General features: G+C 44.8%; 1 protein-coding gene across 1 annotated transcript; it reads right to left on the reverse strand.

The window, feature by feature from the left end:
- Nucleotides 1-9,564: 9,564 nt before the first annotated feature.
- Nucleotides 9,565-19,080, reverse strand: RNF223 (ring finger protein 223). The gene is made up of 2 exons (XM_063941884.1): nt 18,876-19,080; nt 9,565-12,461 (listed from the first exon to the last, which is right to left on the reverse strand). The coding sequence occupies exon 2, from the start codon at nt 12,450-12,452 to the stop codon at nt 11,808-11,810; it is 645 nt and encodes a 214-aa protein (XP_063797954.1). The 5' UTR covers nt 12,453-12,461; nt 18,876-19,080; the 3' UTR covers nt 9,565-11,807.
- Between the last annotated feature and the right edge of the window lie 5,966 nt (nt 19,081-25,046).

Raw genomic sequence — 25,046 nt, forward strand, 5'->3', positions numbered from 1 at the left:
AATCTACTCGGCAGAGACTTATTGTGTAAAATGCGGTGTGTCATATATTGTACTCCTGAGGGTGTCTTCTTGGATATACCTGAGAACCATGCTCAAGAAGTACAAGATATACTAGACACCCCTCAAAGACTAATGTTACATATCACTGTTCTAGATGTATGTCCATCACAGGTAGAGGAAATTATCTCACAGATACCGGGTTCCCTATGAACTTAGGATGGACAGGACACTGGATTGATGGCTGGGATAGTCCCAATAGCGATACGACAAACACAGAATTTTTTTAAGGGGAGTAGACCAAATAGAGAATCACTTCCCCGTAGTGCCCAATCCAGTTGTCAAATTTTTATAAAATCTTCTCCACCTCTACAAACTCATCTGTCACCAACCTCTATTCTGTTTCTCTACAGTTTCCTCTTCATCTTTTGCGTTCACACAGGGTGGTACAATACATGGACCCAAGTACAGTTCAAACTCCACATGCCTAGGTCCTTCAGAGTTCTGCCCAAACCCAGTATATCTCAACAGCACGATAACACCAGTATTACTGCAGTGTGCCTTGTCATGCACAAAGGGTGGAGGAAGGATGAGAATACTGGTGAAGGGAAATGTTGTATAGGCACTGATGTGCCTGTTTGTGAATGGCAGGCCTGACATTTTCTTTTTCATTTTCTTCTTCTTTCTCTCCTCTAGAGATGTTTCTTTTTTCTTTTTTGAGTTATGCCCATGGTACTCTACATTGCAAACACACAATGACTTCGTACAGTTAACACCCTTTAGGAATTATTGTTATGTATTGGTGTGCACTGATGTTTTCTCAAACTGGGTAGAGGCATTTCCTGCCGCGACGGATGCTGCTGTGTTTACCGCAAAGAAAAATTGCGCAGAAATTTGTGTGTAGATAATGGTACCCCTAGAAGTAGGAGCAAAGCTTGAAATTGTACTATTGTGATCATAGATACTGCCACTAGTATTATGTAGCATCGGAACCACTCCCAGATCTTCACTTAACGAATCACCATCTTCGAAATTTGTTTTTGGTTTTGGTATTTGTGTTTTTGTTTTTGGAAGACAACCTCATGTCATGATTGATCCGCACAATGATCAGAAATACACCAATGAGGTGACAGTACGGGTGTAGTACTGGTGACCGGCGGTCTCCTGACCGCCGGTCACCTTACCGACGCCGGGATCCCGGCGTCGCTGCGCTCGCCACGCTGCGGGCTCGGTGGCAACCTGCGGTCGCCACGGGTTCTATTCCCACTCTATGGGTGTCGTGGACACCCACGAGTGGAAATAGTCCCTGTTGGTCGGCATGCCGACCATCGGGATAGTGAGCCATCGGGCTCACGGAGGAGGTCATGTGACTGTCGGTCAGCTGACCGGCGGTCACATGAATACCACCCGACAGTACAGTACCTTATTGAGATGAGCCAGCATTTGAGAACTTGACAAAAGAACTTGAAACTGTTGATTGCTGGTATGCCAAGTACTAACTATCTTGATTGTGAACCAAGAGACTGTGTGATTGTTCTTACGCTCAGGTTCCCTAATAGGTAGGAAGGACCATACCAAGTTTTGTTGACAGCACTATCCCAGTGAAAGTAGCCGAGAGAGAGACTTGGGTCCACGATTCCCATTGCAGGAAAGTCGGTAGTCCGGAAGGAACTCGTAAATGGAGTGAGATCGCAAAAGTATCACTAGAGACTCTGTTCTGTGAAGACTGAGAGGCGGCACTGTTGAACACTACCTGAGCGTACTAAAGGATTGCAGAAAGACCAGTCATTGTAATTGATTTGTTATGAACAAGAGTTGTTTTGTTCTATTTCTCTTCTCTTTCCCGCTGACAAACATTTTTCTCTAACGTCCTAGAGGATGCTGGGGACTCCGTAAGGACCATGGGGATAGACGGGCTCCGCAGGAGACATGGGCACTTTAAGAAAGAATTTAGTTCCTGGTGTGCACTGGCTCCTCCCTCTATGCCCCTCCTCCAGACCTCAGTCTGATACTGTGCCCAGACGAGCTGGGTGCTTTTCAGTAAGCTCTCCTGAGTTTACTGATGGAAAGTATTTTGTTAGGTTTTTTATTTTCAGGGAGCTCTGCTGGCAACAGACTCCCTGCATCGTGGGACTGAGGGGAGAGAAGCAGCCCTACTCTCTGAAGCTAGGTCCTGCTTCTTAGGCTACTGGACACTATTAGCTCCAGAGGGATTGGTACGCAGGATCTCACCCTCGCCGTCCGTCCCGGAGCCGCGCCGCCGCCCCCCTCGCAGAGCCGGAAGATAGAAGCCGGGTGAGTATGAGAAGAAAAGAAGACTTCAGAGGCGGCAGAAGACTTCATGATCTTCACTGAGGTAACGCACAGCACTGCAGCTGTGCGCCATTGCTCCCACACACCTCACATACTCCGGTCAACTGTAAGGGTGCAGGGCGCAGGGGGGGGCACCCTGGGCAGAAATATAAACCTCTTATTTGGCAAAAGGAGCATATATGCAGCTGGACACTGTATATATGCATGAGCCCCCGCCAATTTTACACTTTTAGCAGGACAGAAGCCCGCCGTCGAGGGGGCGGGGCTTCTCCCTCAGCACTCACCAGCGCCATGTTTTTCTCCACAGCACCGCTGAGAGGAAGCTCCCCGGACTCTCCCCTGCTTATACCACGGTAGAAGAGATGGTTTTAAAGAAGAGGGGGGGCACATAATTCGGCGCAGATAATAACAGCGCTACTGGGTAAACATTAAATTGCTGTGTTTTTTCCTGGGTCATATAGCGCTGGGGTGTGTGCTGGCATACTCTCTCTCTCTGTCTCTCCAAAGGGCCTTTTGGGGGAATTATCTTCAGATTAGCATTCCCTGAGTGTGTGTCGGTACGTGTGTCTCGACATGTCTGAGGTAAAAGGCTCTCCTAAGGAGGAGATGGAGCAAATGTGTGTGCGAGTGGTGTCTCCGTCGACAACGCCGACACCTGATTGGATATGTGAAATAAAGTGCTGAGGTAAATTTATTACACAAAAGATTAGAGAACAGACAGTGAATCTACACAGGTCTGTCCCTATGTCGCAGAGACCTTCAGAGTCTCAATGCTCACTATCCAAAATAATAGACACTGATATCGACACGGAGTCAGATAGCTTGCAGTAAAAGTACTTTGAAGTCCATTTACACACATTCTGGTACACTACTCAGACCGGCGATTGTGTCGGCATGGGTTTATAGCGCTGTAGCAGCGTGGACAGATACCTTATCAGCGGAGATTGAAACCCTAGATAAGGATACCATGGTATTGACCCTAGTGTATATATATATATATATATATATATATATATAAGATGCTGTCTTATATATATATAAAACATGCCCAAAGAGACATTAGTCTACTGGGTTCTAGAGTCAACGCTATGTCGATTTCTGCTAGAAGTGTCCTGGGGAACATGCAATGGACAGGTGATGCCGACTAAAAGGGGCATATGGAAGGTTTACCTTACAAGGCTGAGGAATTGTGTGGAGAAGGGCTCTCGGACCTGGTCTCCACAGCTATAGCTGGTAATTCTGATCTTTTGCCTTATATTCCCTCACAGCCTAAGAAAGCACGACATTATCAAATGCAGTCCTTTCGGTCGCAGAATAACAAGAAAGTACGAGGAGCGTCCTTTCTTACCAGAGGTAAGGGTACAGGGCACAGCTAGTTCCCAGGAACAGAAGTCCTCCCCGGCCACTACTACATCCAATGCATGACGCTGGAGCTCCGCTAAGGGAGTCCGCCCCAGTGGGAGCACGTCTTCGACTCTTCAGCCACATCTGAGTTCACTCACAGGTGGTTCCCGGGGCAATAAAAAATTGTTTCTCAGGGTTACAAGCTGGAATTCGAAAGGTGCCTCCTCGCTGGTTTTTCCTCATCGGACCTACCAGCTTCTCCCCCAGGAAGGGAGATAATATTAAATACAATTCACACATTGTATCTCCAACAGGTGGTGCTCAAGGTTCCCCTCCTGCAACAAGGAAGGGGATATGACTCAACCTTGGCTGTAGTCCCGAAACTGTACGGTTCGGTCAGACCTATTTTTAAAATTAAAATCTCTGAACCTATACGGGAAAAGGTTCAAATTTAAAGTGGAATCGCCCAGAGTGATCATCGCCAGACTGGAAGGGGGGGGATTTGATGGTGTATCTAAACATAAAGGCTGCATACCTTCATGTTCCCATTTATCCACTCCATCAGGCGTACCTGACAATTGCGGTACAGGATTGTCATTACCAATTTCAGGGTAATTGGCGGAAATAATGGTGCTCCTACGCAAGCAAGGAGTCACAGTTGTCCCATACTTGGACGATCTCCTAATAAGGGCGAGATCAAAAGAGCAGTTGTTGAACAGCGTGTCACTTTCGCTGAAGGTGTCACAGCAACACGGCTGGATTCTCAATTTCCCGAGGTCACAGTTGGTTCCTATAACTCGTCTGCCCTTCTTGGGTATGATTCTGGATACAGACCAGAAATGGGTTTACCTTCAGATAGAGAAGGCCCAGGAACTCATGACTCTAGTCAGGGACCTATTGAAACCAAGACAGGTGTCAGTGCATCACTGCACTCGAGACCTGGGAAAAACATTCCCTTCAGCAGATTCCATGCGAGGACTTTCCAATGGGACCTACTGGGCAAGTGGTCCGGGTCACATCTACAGATTCATCAGTTGATCACCCTATCCCCCAGGGCCAGGGTATCTCTCCTGTGGTGGCTGCAGAGTGCTCACCTTCTAGAGGGCCGCAGATTCGGCATTCAGGACTAGATCCTGGTGACCACGGACGCGAGCCTCCGAGGCTGGGGAGCAGTCACACAGGGAAGTAATTTCCAAGGTCTTTGGTCAAGTCAAGAGACTTGTCTTCACATCAACATATTGGAACTAAGGGCCATATATAACGCCCTACGTCAAGCGGAGACCTTTCTTCGCGACCAACCGGTTCTGATCCAGTCAGACAACGTCACCGCAGTAGCTCATGTAAACCGCCAAGGCGGCACAAGGAGCAGAGTGGCGATGGCGAAAGCCACCAGAATTCTTCGCTAGGCGGAGAATCATGTAAGAGCACTGTCAACAGTGTTCATTCCGGAAGTGAACAACTTGGAAGCAGACTTCCTCACCAGACATACGTCCTGCAGAGTGGAGACTTCATCAGGAAGTTTCGCACAGATTGCAGTTCGGTGGGGACTGCCACAGATAGACAGGATGGCGTCCCGCCTCAACAAAAAGCTGCAGAGTTATTGCGCCTGGTCAAGAGACCCTCAGGCAGTAGCGGTAGACGCCCTAGTGACACCGTGGGTGTTCCAGTCAGTGTATGTATTTCCTCCTCTTCCTCTCATACCCAAGGGTTGAGAATGATAAGAAAAAGGAGGAGTGAGAATAATCCTCATTGTTCCAGATTGGCCACGAAGGATCTGGTATCCGGATCTGCAGGAAATGCTTACAGAAAATCCGTGGCCTCTTCCTCTAACGCAGGACCTGTTGCAACAGGGCCCATGTCTGTTCCAAGACTTACCGCGGCTGCGTTTAACAGCATGGCGGTTGAACGCCGGATCCTAGCGGAAAAAGGCATTCCGGATGAGGTCATTCCTACGCTGATAAAGGCTAGGAAGGACGTGACATCTTAACATTATCACCGTATATGGCGAATATATGTTTCTTGTTGTGAGGCCAGGAATGCTCCTACGGAAGAATTCCATCTGGGCCGTTTCCTTCACTTCCTACAAACTGGAGTGAATTTGGGCTTAAAACTTAGGCTCCATTAAGGTTCAGATTACGGCCCTATCCATTTTCTTTCAAAAAGAGTTGGCTTCTCTACCAGAAGTTCAGACGTTTGTAAAAGGAGTGCTGCGTATTCAGCCTCCTTTTGTGCCTCCGGTGGCACCTTGGGATCTTAACGTGGTGTTAAGTTTCCTAAAGTCACACTGGTTTGAACCACATAAAACGGCGGAGTTAAAATATCTCATGTGGAAGGTGGTCATGTTATTAGCCTTGGCTTCGGCTAGACGTGTCAGAATTAGCGGCTTTCACATAAAAGCCCCTATCTGGTTTTCCATATGGATAGAGCAGAATTGCAGACCCGTTCGCAATTTCTGCTGAAAGTGGTATCATCTTTTAATATGAACCAACCTATTGTGGTGCCTGTGGCTACTCGTGACTTGGAGGATTCCGAGTTACTTGATGTGGTCAGGGCTTTGAAAATTTACGTGGCCAGAACGGCTAGAGTCAGGAAAACTGAAGCGCTGTTTGTCCTGTATGCATCCAACAAGATTGGTGCCCCTGCTTCAAAGCAAACTATTGCTCGCTGGATTTGTAACACGATTCAGCAAGCGCATTCTACGGCTGGATTGCCGTTACCAAAATCGGTCAAGGCCCATTCCACTAGGAAGGTGGGCTCTTCTTGGGCGGCTGCCCGGAGGGTCTCGGCACTACAGCTGTGTCGAGCTGCTACTTGGTCGGGTTCAAACACTTTTGCCAAAATCTATAGGTTTGATACCCTGGCTGAGGAAAACCTCATGTTTGCTCAATCGGTGCTGCAGAGTAATCCGCACTCTACCGCCTGTTTGGGAGCTTAGGTATAATCCCCATGGTCCTTACGGAGTCCCCAGCATCCTCTAGGACGTTAGAGAAAATAAGATTTTACTTACCGGTAAATCTATTTCTCGTAGTCCGTAGAGGATGCTGGGCGCCCGTCCCAAGTGCGGACTTCTCCTGCAATACTTGTTTATAGTTATTGCTTCAATAAGGGTTACGTTATAGTTGCATCGGTCTTGCACTGATGATATGTTGTTTTCATACTGTTAACTGGGTAGTTATCACAAGTTATACGGTGTGATTGGTGTGGCTGGTATGAATCTTGCCCTTGGATTAACAAAATCCTTTCCTTGTACTGTCCATCTCCTCTGGGCACAGTTTCTCTAACTGAGGTCTGGAGGAGGGGCATAGAGGGAGGAGCCAGTGCACACCAGGAACTAAATTCTTTCTTAAAGTGCCCATGTCTCCTGCGGAGCCCGTCTATCCCCATGCTCCTTACGGAGTCCCTAGCATCCTCTACGGACTATGAGAAATAGATATACCGTTAAGTAAAATCTTATTTTTTCCAGGACATTCTATTTTTGCAAGGTTTTTATGAAGAGTCGAGTTTGGGACTGGAACTGGTTCTGGAGGAAGGAGTGATTTCCTTATAGGATCCCAGGATTAGCCGATCAGTTAGTTAAAGCCAGAGGAAAAAAAATCAAAGGTCTAGTAGTTATGGAGTTCGGAGGTAATCAGGAACAATCAGACAATGGCTATTCACACATTGCAGATAAAGAGCTCATTAATATATGTGGAAGAAAGGTTTATGAGTGGCTCTCCCTGAACTCCGAAGGTTTATATTATTTAGGAAGGACACTACTTATAACCCTTGTTCAATTATTAAACAGACCTAGCATACGTTCCAGAAATGGAAACAATGTTCAGAAAATGATAGGAATATGTAGATCATGAAAATTTTATGTGTCACTTTCACGATTTGTTTGTGTCTTCTTCATCTACCCAGCAGAACCTCAATCGAATCCAAACATCAGTGTACAAAGACGTAGGTACATGTATGTGTGAAATGTTCTTCGCAAATCAGACATTATAGGCCAAAGCACTGTCCCAGCATACTCTATAGGTTGTATGTTGTCCCACACCCAACCAGTGGTCCCGTGACCGCCGAGTGCATATAGAGGATGTCTCGTCCTCCTTCCTGTCTTCCCCAAATATAGTCAAGTGTCTGATTTGCGAAATGAAGACATACTTGTGTCTAGGTCACCGATTATTATTATTATTTTTTTTTCTTATGTTAATAATTGAGGGCAGTTATTGTTTATGCCAAAGGGTGGACTGTCGAAGTCAAAAAAATATTACATAGAAAGAACATACAGACTCCACACATATAAATCGCTATACTTGCAAATACGCGCAGTGAGCACAGCAATATATGGTTACACACGCATTTACACGGACATGCCACAGAGATGGATTCGACACTGATTTCATACAGCACATAATTATAATAATATCAAGCGCCAGACATCATAATGATTTAAAATTATATAATGAAGTAATGTCATGTATGTGTATTATTTGAACGAAGCAAGATACACCTGTCATATTTGGTATTAAAGCAAGCAGATTAATGTGTAGATTCATTTGATACTTGTTATTAAGTTGTAGGATATTGCAACAAATAGTTATGATTAAATGTATGAAAGCTAAAGTCATTTTTATTAGGACAATAGACCTTTACAGAAACAGGTTGTGGACAGGAAGCTCAGGCCAGCCCCTTTTGATGTCTTCAAGGCTGAACCTGTTTAGCATACGAACAGACTAGTGACTCATCATGAATGAGAAAGTTCCCTCCCCCAAAACTAGATAACACATTACAGAGACGCACAGTTGCGAGTTGCTGTTTTGTCTCAGACTATGATGGAGGTGCTTCTAGTCCGGTTCCTGTATTTATTTGCTGAGAGAGAGAGATATTAAGAGGAAGATGCATTGAGGGAATGGTATGGTATGCTGGCCTGTAACTATGTATTTTCTGCTTACTGTATGAATTGTAACCATGTAACTATGTGTATACTGTACATTGTGATATATTGAATACATATCTTTTTAATAACAAATATATACATCAATGAGCTTTGGAACTCAGATAATGTGTGGGTGTATTGTTTTCTCTTATGGGATGCAGTGTTTTGCTATGTATAAAGCACATTCATGGCACATGGTAATAAGAGGTGCAGGCGTTTACAATATATATTAGAGCAGGCATTTTAAATATTTGTTAGAAAGCAATTTGGTATTTACACTGCTGTAACCCAGCATTCGACCATTTTCAACTGGCTTCCCGATCCAGCATATTACCAGGTCGGGTTGCCATCGGGGGCCTGGACTGCGGCGGAATCAGGGGCGGGTGTGGAGGCTGCGAATCAGGGGTGGGTGTGGAGACGGCGCTGCAAGATGAGATCATCTCCGCGCCGCCTCCTCCTATGCTGTGAACGGTTCCCGCGTCGAATCGACCTGGGAAACCCGTTCACAGTGCACCTGAACCATTAATAACCCAGGAATAACCCTTCTTTATTCTCGGGTTGAATTACCGGGTCAGACGACCTTGGAATTCGAGAGTCACTGCACAGTGACCCGTGTCGACGTGGCAGTATACCGGGTCGATGCCGGGTTATTTGTGCGATGTGAAAGGGGTATTATTTTTCTGTACTCACCTATGGGGTACAAAGGAAAATTGCTATTCTTCCTATTGGGAGATCACCTGTGCTTACACTTCACCATAACTTGGAACAAAGTAGGGGGGGGGATCTTCACCACTACAGAAGTATCTTAACCTCTGTTCATTTTAAGATTATGGTTCCAATAACATATATTTTAACCATTGACTGATATACATATGAATTTTGTAATAAACACTTTCATCCAAAAGTATAAAGTAAATATATTTATTACATATTTAAGTCATGTTAATATACACTATAGTAAACAAGATACTTATGTACAGTTTGTGCAGTGTTTGTGACAGGACAGCATAAAAAAAAGTGAAATAACTACATTCTCTTTATAACCATATATCATATCAAGATCACATTGAGTTCTGCTCTTCATATACCGTTCCTCTGTATTTGTCTCCCTGTATACAGAATGTGCAGCATATTCTCTCAGGAGTAAATCCTCTGTGCAATTCTGCCTGCTTCAATTATTGATTTTTGTGTTCTAAAGTTTGAGCATATTTACCTTTTCCTTGAGCTAGTCATTTATAATTTATTATATTATCCTTAACACACTGGAGCTCACTTAATAGCATAGGTGCAATGAAGCAGTAACTTATAGCAACCACTCAAAATGATCTTTGTTCCGGTTAGTGCAAGCTAAACTCAGAGGAAAGGTTTGATTGGCGGCTTTCAGTTAGTACACATTATATGAGTAAATTGAACCCCTTTGTGTCATTCTGTAAAGGCAATCCTATTACTGCCCCGCTGGTAATATGTTTCTTTGACTTAAGAACTTTGTTATAGAGCAGTTATCCATTGTGAAATCTGTTGGTAGACGCACTGCAGAATATAATCCAAAATATTTCAACTCCTTGCAATGAAAGTGAATCAAGAAATCAATAATTAAGAGCAGTTAAGAATGTTCTGCAATGTAAGTGGCTCAGGTATTACAAGCAGCAGCGTCACAGTGATAAAAGCAATGTTTTAGCGTAGTTGACCGCACAGATGTTCTGGAGGCGATGGCTCGTCTTTTGTTTGCTGCAGTGCAACTTATAAAGAAAGAGGTAGGTAACTAGCAGCTCTCCGTATGTTGTAGAACTGCAAGTTTCAGCATGTGTTTCCAGTCACAGCTTGGCCAGTGGAAAGTTTAGCAAGTGTGAGAGGAAGTCACTGTTGATCAAAAAAGTTCTAAAATTTCTTTGTAGTTTGAATATGATGCTGAAACGTTTCCATATTAATAATGTTTGTATAAAACATACTAGCTTTACAATCCCTTAGATCAAGAGGTTCCCAAACTCTGTCTTCAAGGCACCCTAATAGTCCAGGCTTTAAGTAGATCCATGGCTCGGCACAAATGGTTAAATCATATTGACTGAGGTAATAATTTAGTTTCCTGTGGCCAAGCATGGATAAACTTAAGACCTGGACCATTAAGGTGCCTTGAGGACTGTGTCTGGGAACCTTTGCCGTAGACTATTCATCTGATGCCCCCATAAAATGCAGCCATGGGCATTCTCCGCGCCCTCCTGTAAATGATGGCAAATCACATCTTCTGAGTCCTAAATGTTTGGTGATGAGTAATCCAGGCACTGCCAGAAGAATCCATTCTCCTGTATTTGCCAAAAGTACTGTATACATCAAGCACTATAACATACAGTATATAAAACATGTAATGGTTGGTTCACATAATCTCCCTACTTGAACAATTGGCTTAATATTTAATTTACTAACCAATTTGGACACAGGAAATATGTAATTTCTGGATGAGGTGGGAATGTTCCGTACATCTATTACCAGCACTCCTTTCCGTTTTAGAACCATGGCCACTTCTAATACTGATATCCCTCATGTGTAGTTCCTTAATGCGTTTAATGGCGGTAAACGCTTGTTTACAGCTCCATTATTGCTGATTCAAGATTGCAGTGGAGCCTGGCATTTTAGAAGCATAAAAATCCAATTCCCCTCCTTAATGATCTCCTTCCACTCTACCGATTAAATAGTTATTTGTAGCAAATAAAATCCACCTCATGTCCCTTCTGCTATATCCCACATTTATGACTTCTCTTAAACCACTACTACACACAGTGGATTTTGCTGTACACTTGCCATTTGCTTTCTGAATACTGATCTAATGCATTCCCTGCACGTAGCACAGACTAAGTGTTATGGTTCAGCCGATACTTAACGCTTTAAGTAATACTGTATTTTTTCATAGTATCTTGCAAAAACATACCAACTCGTATCTGTCACATGCATTTACAAAGAGCCACTCTTACACCCCACATTGTCATTTCCAGTGCCTGTGAGTTGCTGGATTAACATGCCCAATTTATCCAACTCACATCCTAAGGGAGAGCGTTTTCATGTCCTAATTTACCAACTCTAGAACAACACGGAAGACAGAGTGTTTACCATCAGAAGATGCATGTAACAAACTGTTCAAGAAGACAGGCAAGTTCTCATTGTTACTGTTTATACCCAAAGCACCATCACAGTGTCCGTCTTTGAGTGAGTGTTGTAAATATGAGTCCTACTGATTCTTCTCTCATGTACTGAGTGTGACCATTAGAGAAGACAGAGGCACCTTAGTGGGTGACGTTTCTGTTGTACACCGCAGGTTCCCCGTCTTCAGGATACACTGTACTGGCCAAAGAAGGATGCAAAACAATATAACCACCATGAAAGCGATGAGCAGGAGTCTTTTCCAGTCGCTGCACCCACAGCAAAACCTCTGGAATCTAGAGCGTGGCACAGGTTCTGGGGAGGTGTCCTTTTTGCTCATGCCAATGTCCACACAGATGCAGACGCTTTGGTTGCTAGAGTTGGACTGCGAGTCTTGTTTATAACAAAGTTTGTTCCCTTCAATCCACACCGTCTCTTCATGCTGTAGGTGGGACGGTAGGTTAGACAGTAGTTCTTGGCTTGTCTGCAGTTCTGGAACCCCATTCTCTGGGATTGCTGTGGGTTGCCGGCAAAGGGGGCATAGGACCTTATCGTGTTTGCTTTCTGGTGGAAGAGAGGCTACTAGTCGCGCTACACACTCCAAACAGAACGTGTGTGAGCAGTGCAGGACTTTTGGGGTCTTGAAGATGTTATCATAGCTGGTGAAACAGATGGAGCACTCTGGTCTATTGTCCACCCCTTCCTCTGGTTCTACTTGAGTATGCCAGACATCTGGAGCTGCATCCATGGTTAAGGCCTGTTAAAGCAAAGAATAGTTTAATAAAAGCATTCAGAAATGTATTTATACAGACATTTACTCACATGTTCAGTACAGGTGATGTTGGGCACTTGTTTTCAAAAACGCTCACTAGCTTTACCTGTTTTTCATTTTTTTAGTCACTGACTAGTGTGCTTCTGATCTTCCCAACTATATTTTATAGGTGTAATTACTGTTTAATAATAATATTGAAGTTTTTGCTGCTTATGTTAGAATTAAATAACTAAGTTGCACTAGAACTTGTAACTTTTTTTTTTTTAACTGTGAACTGGGGCTCATGTTGAATAGGACACTTTTTTTTTTTTTTTTTACACCAAGGATTCGGGCATAAAATCAGCCCCCTAAAATGTGCATTTAGCTCTGCAATGGTGGCATGTGTGCCTGTTTTACACCAGGAGATGTGGCAGCACCTACTCAGTATAGGCTGTTTATGTCTAGACATGGTGACCATACATAATAAAGACACATTCACTATGGAAAGTACAATTAAATGCAATTGTAAATCTACTTTTGTGCTGCAGATAATAGTATTGGGAGGGTGGAATCAAGACACACTCACCCAATCAGAAGCTGCTGCCTACAGTATCATTGTTTCCACATGTTGAGCCTCGGGCTAAGTCCATGCTAGTGGTCTGCCCCCTACAGGAGTTGCTTTATACGTGATGCACTTGTGGGCGACACTCGCATCACATACACACACTGTACATCCACTGTGTCACCTCTTTAAACTTGAGGTGCACGTGCAAAATGTGGCCAAACTATATAGGCTTAGCTGCTTAAGACATTTTGTGTAACAGATAAAATAAGGTTAGCTTGCACCAAATGTCAGTCTACTAGTAGAAGCTTATTCTCTCTGATTACGTCAGTCACATGTATCACCATCCACATGAGTGATCTATCCTTCCCCGATGAGCAGGAATGTTTTCATAGGCTGGTTACTGATTAGTCTGATCCCAAAAATTCAAAAGTTCTTTTTTAACTATAAATAGGGGAATTTCCACGCATGTTGCTTTCGGTTTATAGTCTGGTATAGAGGCATATCCTAGCCCCTACTGCTTTCACACCCACAGAGTGCACAGTCATGATTGCTAGTACAGCTTCTCTGGCATCACTCTGAGGTATTTTCCCTGCAATTATTTCCTTGTAATACTTCTGCTGTTGTGATTTCCCTTTCTTGGTTTTGTTGAGCAATGGGTTTATAAGGGCATGTGGTTATTAACCATTGCAGATACTCGGGAGATATCACAGCTCCTCTAATGTAATGCATGGTCTCGATGTGCTAGATGTCCCAACGGATGGCTGTCATTAGGTCGACCACTAATGGTTGACATGTACTAGGTCGACATGAGTTTTTCACGATTTTTTTTAATTTTTTGACCTTTTTCATACTTAACGATTCACTTGGACTACAACTGGGAACAGTAACCTGTGCCGAGCGCAGTGGAGCGAGGCACCTTGCCCGAAGCATAGCTAGCAAACACGGTGCACTAATTGGGGTTCACCTTACGAAGAAAACAACACCAAAAACAGTCAAAAAACTCATGTCGACCTATAATGACCATGTCGACCATTAGTGGTCGACCCAATGCATGTCGACCTAATGAACCACACCTGTCCCCCCACACTAGTATGAGGATTACTTTACCTTACTCTGGACTGTGGCGCCCTAATATTCAGATGGTATCCGTGTGCTGAGCGCCGATCTTTCTTATTGGAAGGAGATCTGGATTACAAGGAGGGATCTATTTAGATCCCTCAGGCTTTGCAGTGCACATACATGACCTTTAGTAACTTGGCAGTGTAAACCCTCACTGCTCCTAGTGCTTTTCAGAGCAGCTGTGCTGGCACCAGATCAATACTAAATGGCTCTGGTAGACCTGGATGGGACACCGCTGTAATTGTGCTGCACCTATGTATTATGTATTACGCCCCTTAGTCTATAAGGTGTAATGACAGGATGACACTAGTGCCTCTTCCTGGCCATTGTAATAAAGCAGCATTGTTCCTTTTCCAGATTATCACCAGTTCCGTTTATGCAAAATAAAAGCTGCATCTAGATAGCAAAGCAGACAGCTGGCCCCCTGCTGTTACAGACGGAACTTCTCCACACTGTTGGTTCCTTTGTTTTAAAACCAACATTGGCATCTACTAAATAATTCCTATCCGCCTGTTTGTTTTTTTTAAAGGGAAGAAAACGGTCATTCTAGACACACTGTAATGGTATTTATTACTGGTGTAAGCTCAGTGTTTGTGTGATGGTTCCTTAGCACGTTTACATTTTTGAACGGTTTGTGTTGTGAGCTTATCCCACAGGCATTCATTAGATTCCTGCAGAAGACACGTGGATGAGTGTGGACTGTCAGTGCTTTCAGGTGACTGCTGGACATTCTTATGTCCGCACTCAGCACAACCTCATCACTAGGTGCTGGAGAGCCATGTCCAGGCAGTGATCTCACCCTCTGCTGACAGGACAGTCATGTACCTATAGAGAACTAAAGGAGGCACTCGTGTGACACACGGAGCGCACCTCGGTTCTGGTTTTATCATGCTGCAAGGAAACCACCAGGAAAAGGAAACCTTAATTATTTTGCAACGCCTACATGCTGCAGTCATCTTAAATACCCAGATTACAATGTTTAGGAATGTCATGCAATTAGCCCTACAGGAATTCTTCATCAATTACTTTACAAACGCTCTTTTCCTCTAAGTATGTGAGAGCAGATACTGTATGCTGTGTGGCTTCCTGCCTAATGTGAATGACGAGGTTGTACTGGAACCTTCTGATAGTATGCCCTCATCAGGGGAGGATAGATGCAGCAAGCTGAAAGCTTTTGTTAGTCTAGAACAGGGGTATGCAACATGTAGCATCCCAGCTACTGTGGGACTACACATGCCAGCCTGCCCCTGCATGTACACATCCCAGCATGCCCCTGTATGGTGTTCACAGATTCAGACCAAAAATTGACTGGATTTGGTAAATCAGGTTGTCCAACATCTTGGATTTCACAGATCAATTGGGGCTGTAGACGGCTAGTGTAAGGTAACAATCAGCAGGTTTGCAGGCTGTTTCTACTAAACTAAGGAAACTTTCAGGATTGGTAGATCTGTATTTGCTGAAAATGATCTGTAATGTATGGGCACAGATTGGTGTATTGGGGAATCTTTAAATCTGGGGGGGGAATGGAATCTCAGAATCTGCATATATTTTTGGGATTGCTGATATAGGGGGGCCTTTAATGTCTAACAACACACTGGTAATAAGCACAGATCTCCAACATAACACCTTCCATCAGGAGCAATGCCTATGTCCTTAAGCAACAAATGTACTCTCCACTCTGCAGCATGCGCCAGTGACCATTGTGGCTGTGCAGGCTAAGCATACTGGTTAGCTGTAAGGGGATGCGTTTAATTTGCCGGCTGTCTGGACCCTGGCAGTCAGGATACAGACGCCAGAATCCCGACGCAACAGAACTATTCCCACTCGTGGGTGTCCACAACACCCATAGTGTGGGAATAGATCCTGCGGCGAGCCACCGAGCCCGCAGCATGGCGAGTGCGGTGAGCCTGCAAGGGCACTCTTTGCGCTTGTCCCACTACCAGCATTCTGGCGGGCAGGATGACTCTGTCGGATATTGACAGCCGGTATCCCGTCAGTCGGTAAATCATAATGAATCCACTGTGAGTAAATGTATATGGGCTGCATAAAGTCACACTTTTGTGGAAGCTGAATTACTGTGTTGCAAATTCCTTGACTTGAGTATAGTTATTTTTATTTTCATGAAAATACATTTAAGCAATGATTTGTGAAACTAGTCCAGTGCTGCTAGTACCTCATGTAAGAGCTGCAGCGATCCGGGCTGAGCTGGTTATAAAGTGCTTATTCCACAGCCAGAGCAGCTGATCACAGCTGGTGATAAGCATATATGCTCTTACTATCAGCTCTGACTTATGTTAGGGCCATAGTGCCCTAGCAGAAAGTCACCATCCCTCCTCATCCTCCTCCTCCTCCTCCCCCCCCCCCCCCTCTGCGCCTCTCTGAGACATTCACAATGCATTTAAGTGCTATACATGCTGCAGATTGCATTGTAAACATGATATAAAAGGTGCTAGGTCTTATTTTATGTATTTATCAACATTTTTTTTATATGGCACCAGCATATTCAATTGTGTTTTACAAATGTGAACAAAAAAGTAATAAAGTGAGACGAGGGAATAACAGAGACAAAGAGGTAAAGTGCTTTTCCCTGCAAGCTTACGATCTATAGGAGCAGTAATATAGAAACAAAAGTTGCAGTCACAGCTCCTGAATGTAAGAGACACCTGTGCAAATGATCTAATTCTACTGTAAAAGGCCTGCAGTGATTGCAGAGACTGGATGTGCTGCATGTCTCGTGGCCTACGTGACCAGCTGTGCAGTCTCAACCTAGCCCAGCACTCTCGGTCACATTGAATTGAAAACTGTTTGGCCACACCCAGTCAGTGTCAGCCACTCAGCAGCAGCCTGATAAGAGCGGATACACCGGCCAGAGACAGATTAGCTCGCACTTATATGATGTAGTCCCTAGCAACCATCAGCTGTGCGCTCTCCCTTTGTAATAGGTACTGAAAAGCATATGGTAGCACTTTGCTAAATAACATTTTATTAAATGTATATAGAACAACTTATTTTTGTTTAATTGGGAATTGTGCGCATATTTTAAAAAAATCAGGATATTGCAGTACTTCTCACCAGCAATAACTAGCTGCAAATACAAAACCATTGCCCTGATATGTCACGGATGCCATTTACTTCATTTAAATAGCAATTTACTTTATTTAACAGTAATAGATCATAATTGTGTATTTGTATACATTTTAGTATTATACAATCTAAATAAAAATCCTTTAGTTTCCACAACAACATCCGTACGCTATTTGTTTTAAATGCTTTTTAATCCAAATTGACAATGCTTTAATCAGGATATTGTTTTATATGCCTATAGTTCAAACAATGGGCAATTGGCCTGATCTGATGAAACGCCCAGCTTTATGCAGCGGCAAATGTTGGTGTAGCAGCGCTAAACGCTTCATCTTTTAATATAAAGAACTGTCTAACTGTTCCCAGCACATTCCTAGAGAACTGTAACACACTTGGTTTTTATTAATATCCTGTCTTTATTTAGAAACACTGCCACACCTCAGATAAAACTTCACACACACCCCAATAACAAAACACGCTTTGCAGTGTACAGAGCAGACCCAGTGGGTGTTCCAGCAAGGCAGGAATGCTTCAATCAAAATAATAGCTTAGATTCCATCATATCTAATTTGTATTATGTAAAATTGTAACTATGTCTGAGATATATAATATGACATTCTATTTACTTAATAAATGAAACTTTACATTAGTATAAAGAAATTACTGTTAGAATACACATTAAATATGTTAAACATTTTGTTGAGTTGTACACAACTTGGTTGACAAAATCATACAAGGTCCAGCTATATCATTATTATTATTATTATTATTGTCCTTTATTTATATGGTACCACAAGGGTTCCACGGGACCCAATTACGGCCTCACGTCTGTTAGGGGCTGTGTATGGCTATCCTGTGCCCACATTTTCCCACCATGCCAGACAATGATCCTCTTGGTTTTGAGTTCTACTGTATTACTGAGACAAATGGCTCTATATCTCAGATGTATGGGGTACTTTCTGTCTTCAGCACAGAGTCTTGCCAATGAGACTCATGTAGTATTAATAATATAATAATAATGTTGCAGCTGTTGTATCAGAAAAGAAACAGTTGATTTAACAAAACAAAAACCCCCAATAGTAAATATACTTCAGTGTCCACCACAAGACCATGGGTGGGTTATATCGAGCCTTGGAGAGCGGTTTAGTGGAGCAGCTGCCCAAAGTAACCAATCAGCTCCTAACTTGCTATTTCAAAAACTGTGCTAGATGAATGGCAGTTAGAATCTGACTGAGTAATGGGTCGTGTCTCCACTTTATTGCTCCAAGGCTTGATACATCTCCCCTAAGTGAGTTACAGTAATATAAAAGCCATGCAACACAATGATTACATGTATGGTCCAGTCACCATACAGCAAAATGTATACTTCTAATATACACAATGTAGCAATAAACATATTATGTACTTATTGGGTCTTTTGTTAGTTTAAAGGCTTTTCCTATTCTTTTCATCTGCTTGTAATAAAAATCCTACCATGCATGATATAATAACTCTAGTGTCAAGTTATATCACAACAGTTGTAGTTAGAACTTTTAATTATTAGACCGGGTGGAAAGAACAATGAACAAACATCATCTATCAGGCACCAGCGAACTTCCAGAGAGATTCTAGTTTTAAAAACATATCCATAAATAAGATAAATGATATCCACTTACCAAAAGTTATCCACAAGTTGTGTAGTGATATTAGTTGTGTGATGTTGTCACTGTGAGCTGGAGTGTTGCTGAGCAGGGCTGGAAATACTCTTCTGTTGTGTCTCTGGGATCACTCCCTCTGTCATTTATTCAGTCAGCTCTGTGCAGGTTACACTGTACCAAACTGGTTACTCCTCCACAGTAAGGCGCTTATGTAGCTGCACTGTAAAAGGTGAGTCAGTGAGGGTGTTCCTCTCATACCTACCAGAGAGGACGGACAATCAGCTTGCATTTCCAAGAATTTGTGTACCTAGTTATTGGACAGGAGCTGCTGTTTGTAATGTTCTGTATGTTAATCAGCTTCTATGCAGTCACCTGGAAGAAGACTGACTACTCAGAATAGAGGGAAGTACTGTGTGTTTGTATGTATGTATATGTGTGTGTGTGTGTGTGTGTGTATATATATATATATATATATATATATATATATAAAGAACAGAAGTGAGGGGCGAACAATGTGAGTAGAATATCCGTAAACCATTTCATATAAAGTAAAAGCTCATCCATCTAAAAATAAATTGATCAGCCTCATGTTTCCACTGTAAATGCCTCCGGATGGCCACAAGTTCAAGGCGCCTGTAGCTGATTCGGTCCCGTTTCCCACACAGCAAAGGACACAGATCGTAACGTCAGCATGTCTCTAGTCCCCAGGCCATATCCAACGTGTTTCACCACATAGACTTCGTCAACACACCCCCTGATGAAGTCTATGTTTCGAAACAGGTTGGACGTGGCCTGTGGATTAGAGACACGCTGACGTCGCAATGTGTCCTTTGCTGGGCCGGAAATCCGAATCCCGGACCGCGAGTATCCGCTTCAGACGCCTTGAACTGCTGGCCATCCGGAGGCTATTACAGTGGAAGCGTGAGGCTGATCTTTTTATTCTTAGATTGATGTATGTGAGCTTTTACTCTTTATTAAATGGTTTACTGATATTTTACCTACAAAGTGTGCCCCTCACTTCTTTTCTTTTTACATGTGCAATATTGAGCCTGTGGTTTTGGTTCTAAACAAAGGAGGCGGCACTGGTCATCTATAATCAAGATTAAAGGAACAGAACGAAATTTCAAAAGATTTTCTCTTATAAAGAAACATTTCAGTGGACTAATGCGCAATCTGCTTGTGTAAATGTGTGTGTGTGTGTGTGTGTGTATGTGTATATATATATATATATATATATATATCTGACGTCCTAAGTGGATGCTGGGACTCCGTAAGGACCATGGGGAATAGCGGCTCCGCAGGAGACTGGGCACAACTAAAGAAAGCTTTAGGACTACCTGGTGTGCACTGGCTCCTCCCACTATGACCCTCCTCCAGACCTCAGTTAGAATCTTGTGCCCGGCTGAGCTGGATGCACACTAGGGGCTCTCCTGAGCTCCTAGAAAGAAAGTATATTTTAGGTTTTTTATTTTACAGTGAGATCTGCTGGCAACAGACTCACTGCAGCGAGGGACTAAGGGGAGAAGAAGCGAACCTACCTAACTGGTGGTAGCTTGGGCTTCTTAGGCTACTGGACACCATTAGCTCCAGAGGGATCGACCACAGGACCCGACCTCGATGTTCGGTCCCGGAGCCGCGCTGCCGGCCCCCTTACAGAGCCAGAAGCAAGAAGTGTTCCGGAAAATCGGCGGCAGAAGACTTCTGTCTTCAACAAGGTAGCGCACAGCACTGCAGCTGTGCGCCATTGCTCCTCATGCACACCTCACACTCCGGTCACTGATGGGTGCAGGGCGCTGGGGGGGGGGGGGGGGGCTGGGGGGGCGACCTGAGGGCAATATAATACACCTTGGCTAGCAAATCATCACAATATATAGTCCCAGGGCTATATATGTGATAAATTACCCCTGCCAGAATCCATGAAAAAAGCGGGAGAAAAGTCCCGCCGAAAAAGGGGAGGGGCTATCTCCCTCAGCACACTGGCGCCATTTTTTCTTCACAGTGCAGCTGGAAGACAGCTCCCCAGGCTCTCCCCTGTAGTTTTCAGGCTCAAAGGGTTAAAAAGAGAGGGGGGACACTAAATTTAGGCGCAATACGTGTATACAAGCAGCTATTGGGGGAAAAATCACTCAGTTATAGTGTTAATCCCTGCATTATATAGCGCTCTGGTGTGTGCTGGCATACTCTCTCTGTCTCCCCAAAGGACTTTGTGGGGTCCTGTCCTCAGTCAGAGCATTCCCTGTGTGTGTGCGGTGTGTCGGTACGGCTGTGTCGACATGTTGGATGAGGAAGGTTACGTGGAGGCGGAGCAGAGGCCGATAAATGGGATGTCGCCCCCTGTGGGGCCGACACCAGAGTGGATGGATAGGTGGAAGGTATTAACCGACAATGTCAACTCCTTGCATAAAAGGCTGGATGACGTAACAGCTGTGGGACAGCCGGCTTATCAGCCCGCGCTTGCCCAGGCGTCTCAAAGGCCATCAGGGGCTCAAAAAACGCCCGTTACCTCAGATGGCAGACACATGTCGGCAAGGAGTCTGACTCCAGTGTCGACGAGGTTGAGACATATACACAATCCACTAGGAACATCCGGTGCATGATCTCGGCAATGAAAAATGTGTTACACATTTCTGACATGAACCCAAGTACCACATAAAAGGGGTTTTATGTTTGGGGAGAAAAAGCAGCCAGTGTTTTGTTCCCCCATCCGATGAGTGAATGAAGTGTGTAAAGAGCGTGGGTTCCCCCAATAAGAAAATGGTAATTTCTAAAAGGTTACTGCTGGCGTACCCTTTCCCGCCAGAGGATAGGTCACGTTGGGAGATATCCCCTAGGGTGGATAAGGCGCTCACACGTTTGTCAAAAAAAGGTGGCACTGCCGTCTTGGGATACGGCCACTTTGAAGGAGCCTGCTGATAAAAAGCAGGAGACTATCCTGAAGTCTGTATATACACACTCGGGTACTATACTGAGACCTGCATTTGCCTCAGCATAAATAGTGCAGCTGCAGCGTGGTCTGATACCCTGTCAGATAATATTAATACCCTAGACAGGGATAATATTTTGCTAACATAGAGCATATTAAAGACGTCGTCTTATATATGAAGGATGCACAGAGGGATATTTGCCGGCTGGCATCCAGAATTAATGCAATGTCCATTCTGCCAGGAGGGTATTAGAGACCCGGCAGTGGACAGGTGATGCTGCCTTTAAAAGGCACATGGAGATTCTGCCTTATAAGGGTGAGGAATTGTTTGGGGATGGTCTCTGGGACCTCGAATCCACAGCAACAGCTGGGAAGAAAATTTTTTACCTCAGGTTTCCTCACAGCCTAAGAAAGCACCGTATTTTCAGGTACAGTCCTTTCGGCTTCAGAAAAGCAAGCGGGTCAATGGCGCTTCCTTTCTGCACAGAGACAAGGGAAAAGAAGGAAAAAGCTGCACCAGACAGCCAGTTCCCAGGATCAAAAATCTTCCCCCGCTTCCTCTGAGTCCACCGCATGACGCTGGGGCTCCACAGGTGGAGACAGGTGCGGTGGGGGCGCGTCTCGGGAACTTCAGGGACCAGTGGGCTTGCCCACAGGTGGATCCCTAGGTTCTGCAAGTAGTATCACAGGGATACAGGCTGGAGTTCGAGGCGACTCCCCCTCGCCGTTACCTCACATCAGCCTTGCCTGCTGCCCTCGGAGAAAGGGAGGTAGTACTGACTGCAATTCACAAGCTGTACTTCCAGCAGGTGAAATCACGGTACCCCTCCTTCAACAAGGCCGGGGTTACTATTCCAAAATGTTGTGGTACCGAAACCAGACGGTTCGGTGAGACCCATTCTAAAATTGAAATCCTTGAACACTTATATACGAAGGTTCAAGTTCAAAATGGAATCGCTCAGGGCGATTATTGCAAGCCTGGAGAATTTCATGGTATCACTGGACATCAAGGATGCTTACCTGCATGTCCCTATTTAACCTCTTCACCAGGAGTACCTCAAAATTGTGGTACAGGATGGTCATTACCAATTCCAGACGTTGCCGTTGGTCTGTCCCCGGCACCGAGGGTATTTACCAAGGTAATGGCCGAAATAATTATCCCGTGCTTGGACGATCTCCTTATAAAGGCGAGGTCCAGGGAGCAGTTTTTCGTCGGAGTAGCACTATCTCGGGAAGTGCTACAACAGCACGGCTGGATTCTGAATATTCCAAAGTCGCAGCTGGTTCCTACAACGCGTCTACTGTTCCTGGGTATGGTTCTGGACACAGAACAGGATAAAAAGGGTTTCTCCCGGAGGAGAAGTACTAGGAGTTGTCGTCTCTAGACAGAGACCTCCTAATACAAATACAGGTGTCGGTGCATCGATGCACGCGAGCCCTGGGAAAGATGGTAGCTTCTTACGAAGAAATTCCATTCGCCAGGTCCCATGCAAGGATCTTCCAGTGGGATCTGTTGGACAAGTGGTCCGGGTCGCATCTTCAGATGCTTCGGCGGATAACCCTGTCTCCAAGGGCCAGGGTGTCGCTGTTGTGGTGGCTGCAGAGTGCTCATCTTCTAGGGGGCCGCAGATTCGGCATACAGGACTGGGTCCTGGTGACCACGGATGCCAGCCTTCGAGGCTAGGGGGCAGTCACACAGGGAAGAAACTTCCAAGGATTATGGAAAAGTCAGGAGACTTTCCTACACATAAATATTCTGGAGCTAAGGGCCATATACAATGTCCTAAGTCAGACTAGACCCCTGCTTCAACACCGGCCGGTGCTGATCTAGTCAGACAACATCACGGCGGTCGCTCATGTAAACAGAGAGGGCGGCACAAGAAGCAGGATGGCGATGGCAGAAGCCACAAGGATTCTCCGATGGGCGGAAAATCATGTGTTGGCACTGTCAGCAGTGTTCATTCCCGGAGTGGACAACTGGGAAGCAGACTTTCTCAGTAGACACGTCCTCCACCCGGGAGAGTGGGGACTTCATCCAGAAGTCTTCCAAATGATTGTACACCGTTGGGAAAGGCCACAGGTGGACATGATGGCGTCCCGCCTCAACAAAAAGCTACAATGATATTGCGCCAGGTCAAGGGACCCTCAGGCGATAGCTGTGGACGCTCTGGTACCACCGTGGGTGTACCAGTCGGTGTATGTGTTCCCTTCTCTGCCTCTCTTACCCAGGGTAATGAGAATAATAAGAAGGAGAGGAGTAAGAACTATACTCATTGTTCCGGATTGGCCCAGAAGAGCTTGGTACCCAGAACTCCAAGAAATGATCTCAGAGGACCCATGGCCTCTGCCGCTCAGACAGGACTTGCTGCAGCAGGGGGCCTGTCTGTTCCAAGACGTAGCGCGGCTGCGTTTGACGGCATGGCGGTTGAACGCCGCATCCTGAAGGAAAAGGGCATTCCGGAGGAAGTTATCCCTATGCTAATTAAAGCTAGGAAAGAAGTGAACGCAAACCATTATCACCGCATATGGCGGAAATATGTTGCGTGCTGTGAGGCCAGGAAGGCCCCAAAGGAGGAATTTCAGCTAGGTCGATTTCTGCACTTCCTACAGTCAGGGTGACTATGGGCCTAAAATTGGGTTCCATTAAGGTCCAGATTTCTGCTCTATCGATTTTCTTCCAAAATAGAACTGGCTTCACTGCCTGAAGTTCAGACTTTTGATAAGGGAGTGCTGCATAGTCAGCCCCCGTTTGTGCCTCCAGTGGCACCGTGGGATCTCAACGTGGTGTTGGATTTCCTGAAGTCGCATTGGGTTGAGCCACTTAAATCCGTGGAGCTACAATACCTCACGTGGAAAGTGGTCATGCTGTTGGCCTTGGCGTCGGCCAGGCGTGTATCAGAATTGGCGGCTTTGTCATGCAAAAGCCCTTATCTGATTTTTTATATGGATAAGGCGGAATTGAGGACTCGTTCCCAATTCTTTCCTAAGGTGGTATCAGTTTTTCATGTATACCAACCTATTGTGGTGCCTGCGGCTACTTGGGACTTGGAGGATTCCAAGTTACTGGACGTAGTCAGGGCCCTGAAAAGTATATGTTTCCAGGACGGCTGGAGTCAGGAAAACTGACTCGTTATTTATCCTGTATGCACCCAACAAGCTGGGTGCTCATGCTTCTAAGCAGACTATTGCTCGCTGGATCTGTAGCACGATTCAGCTTGCACATTCTGCGGCTGGACTGCCGCATCCTAAATCAGTGAAAGCCCATT

Source organism: Pseudophryne corroboree, chromosome 10, assembly GCF_028390025.1.
Source record: "Pseudophryne corroboree isolate aPseCor3 chromosome 10, aPseCor3.hap2, whole genome shotgun sequence".
Taxonomy (NCBI): Eukaryota; Metazoa; Chordata; class Amphibia; order Anura; family Myobatrachidae; genus Pseudophryne; species Pseudophryne corroboree.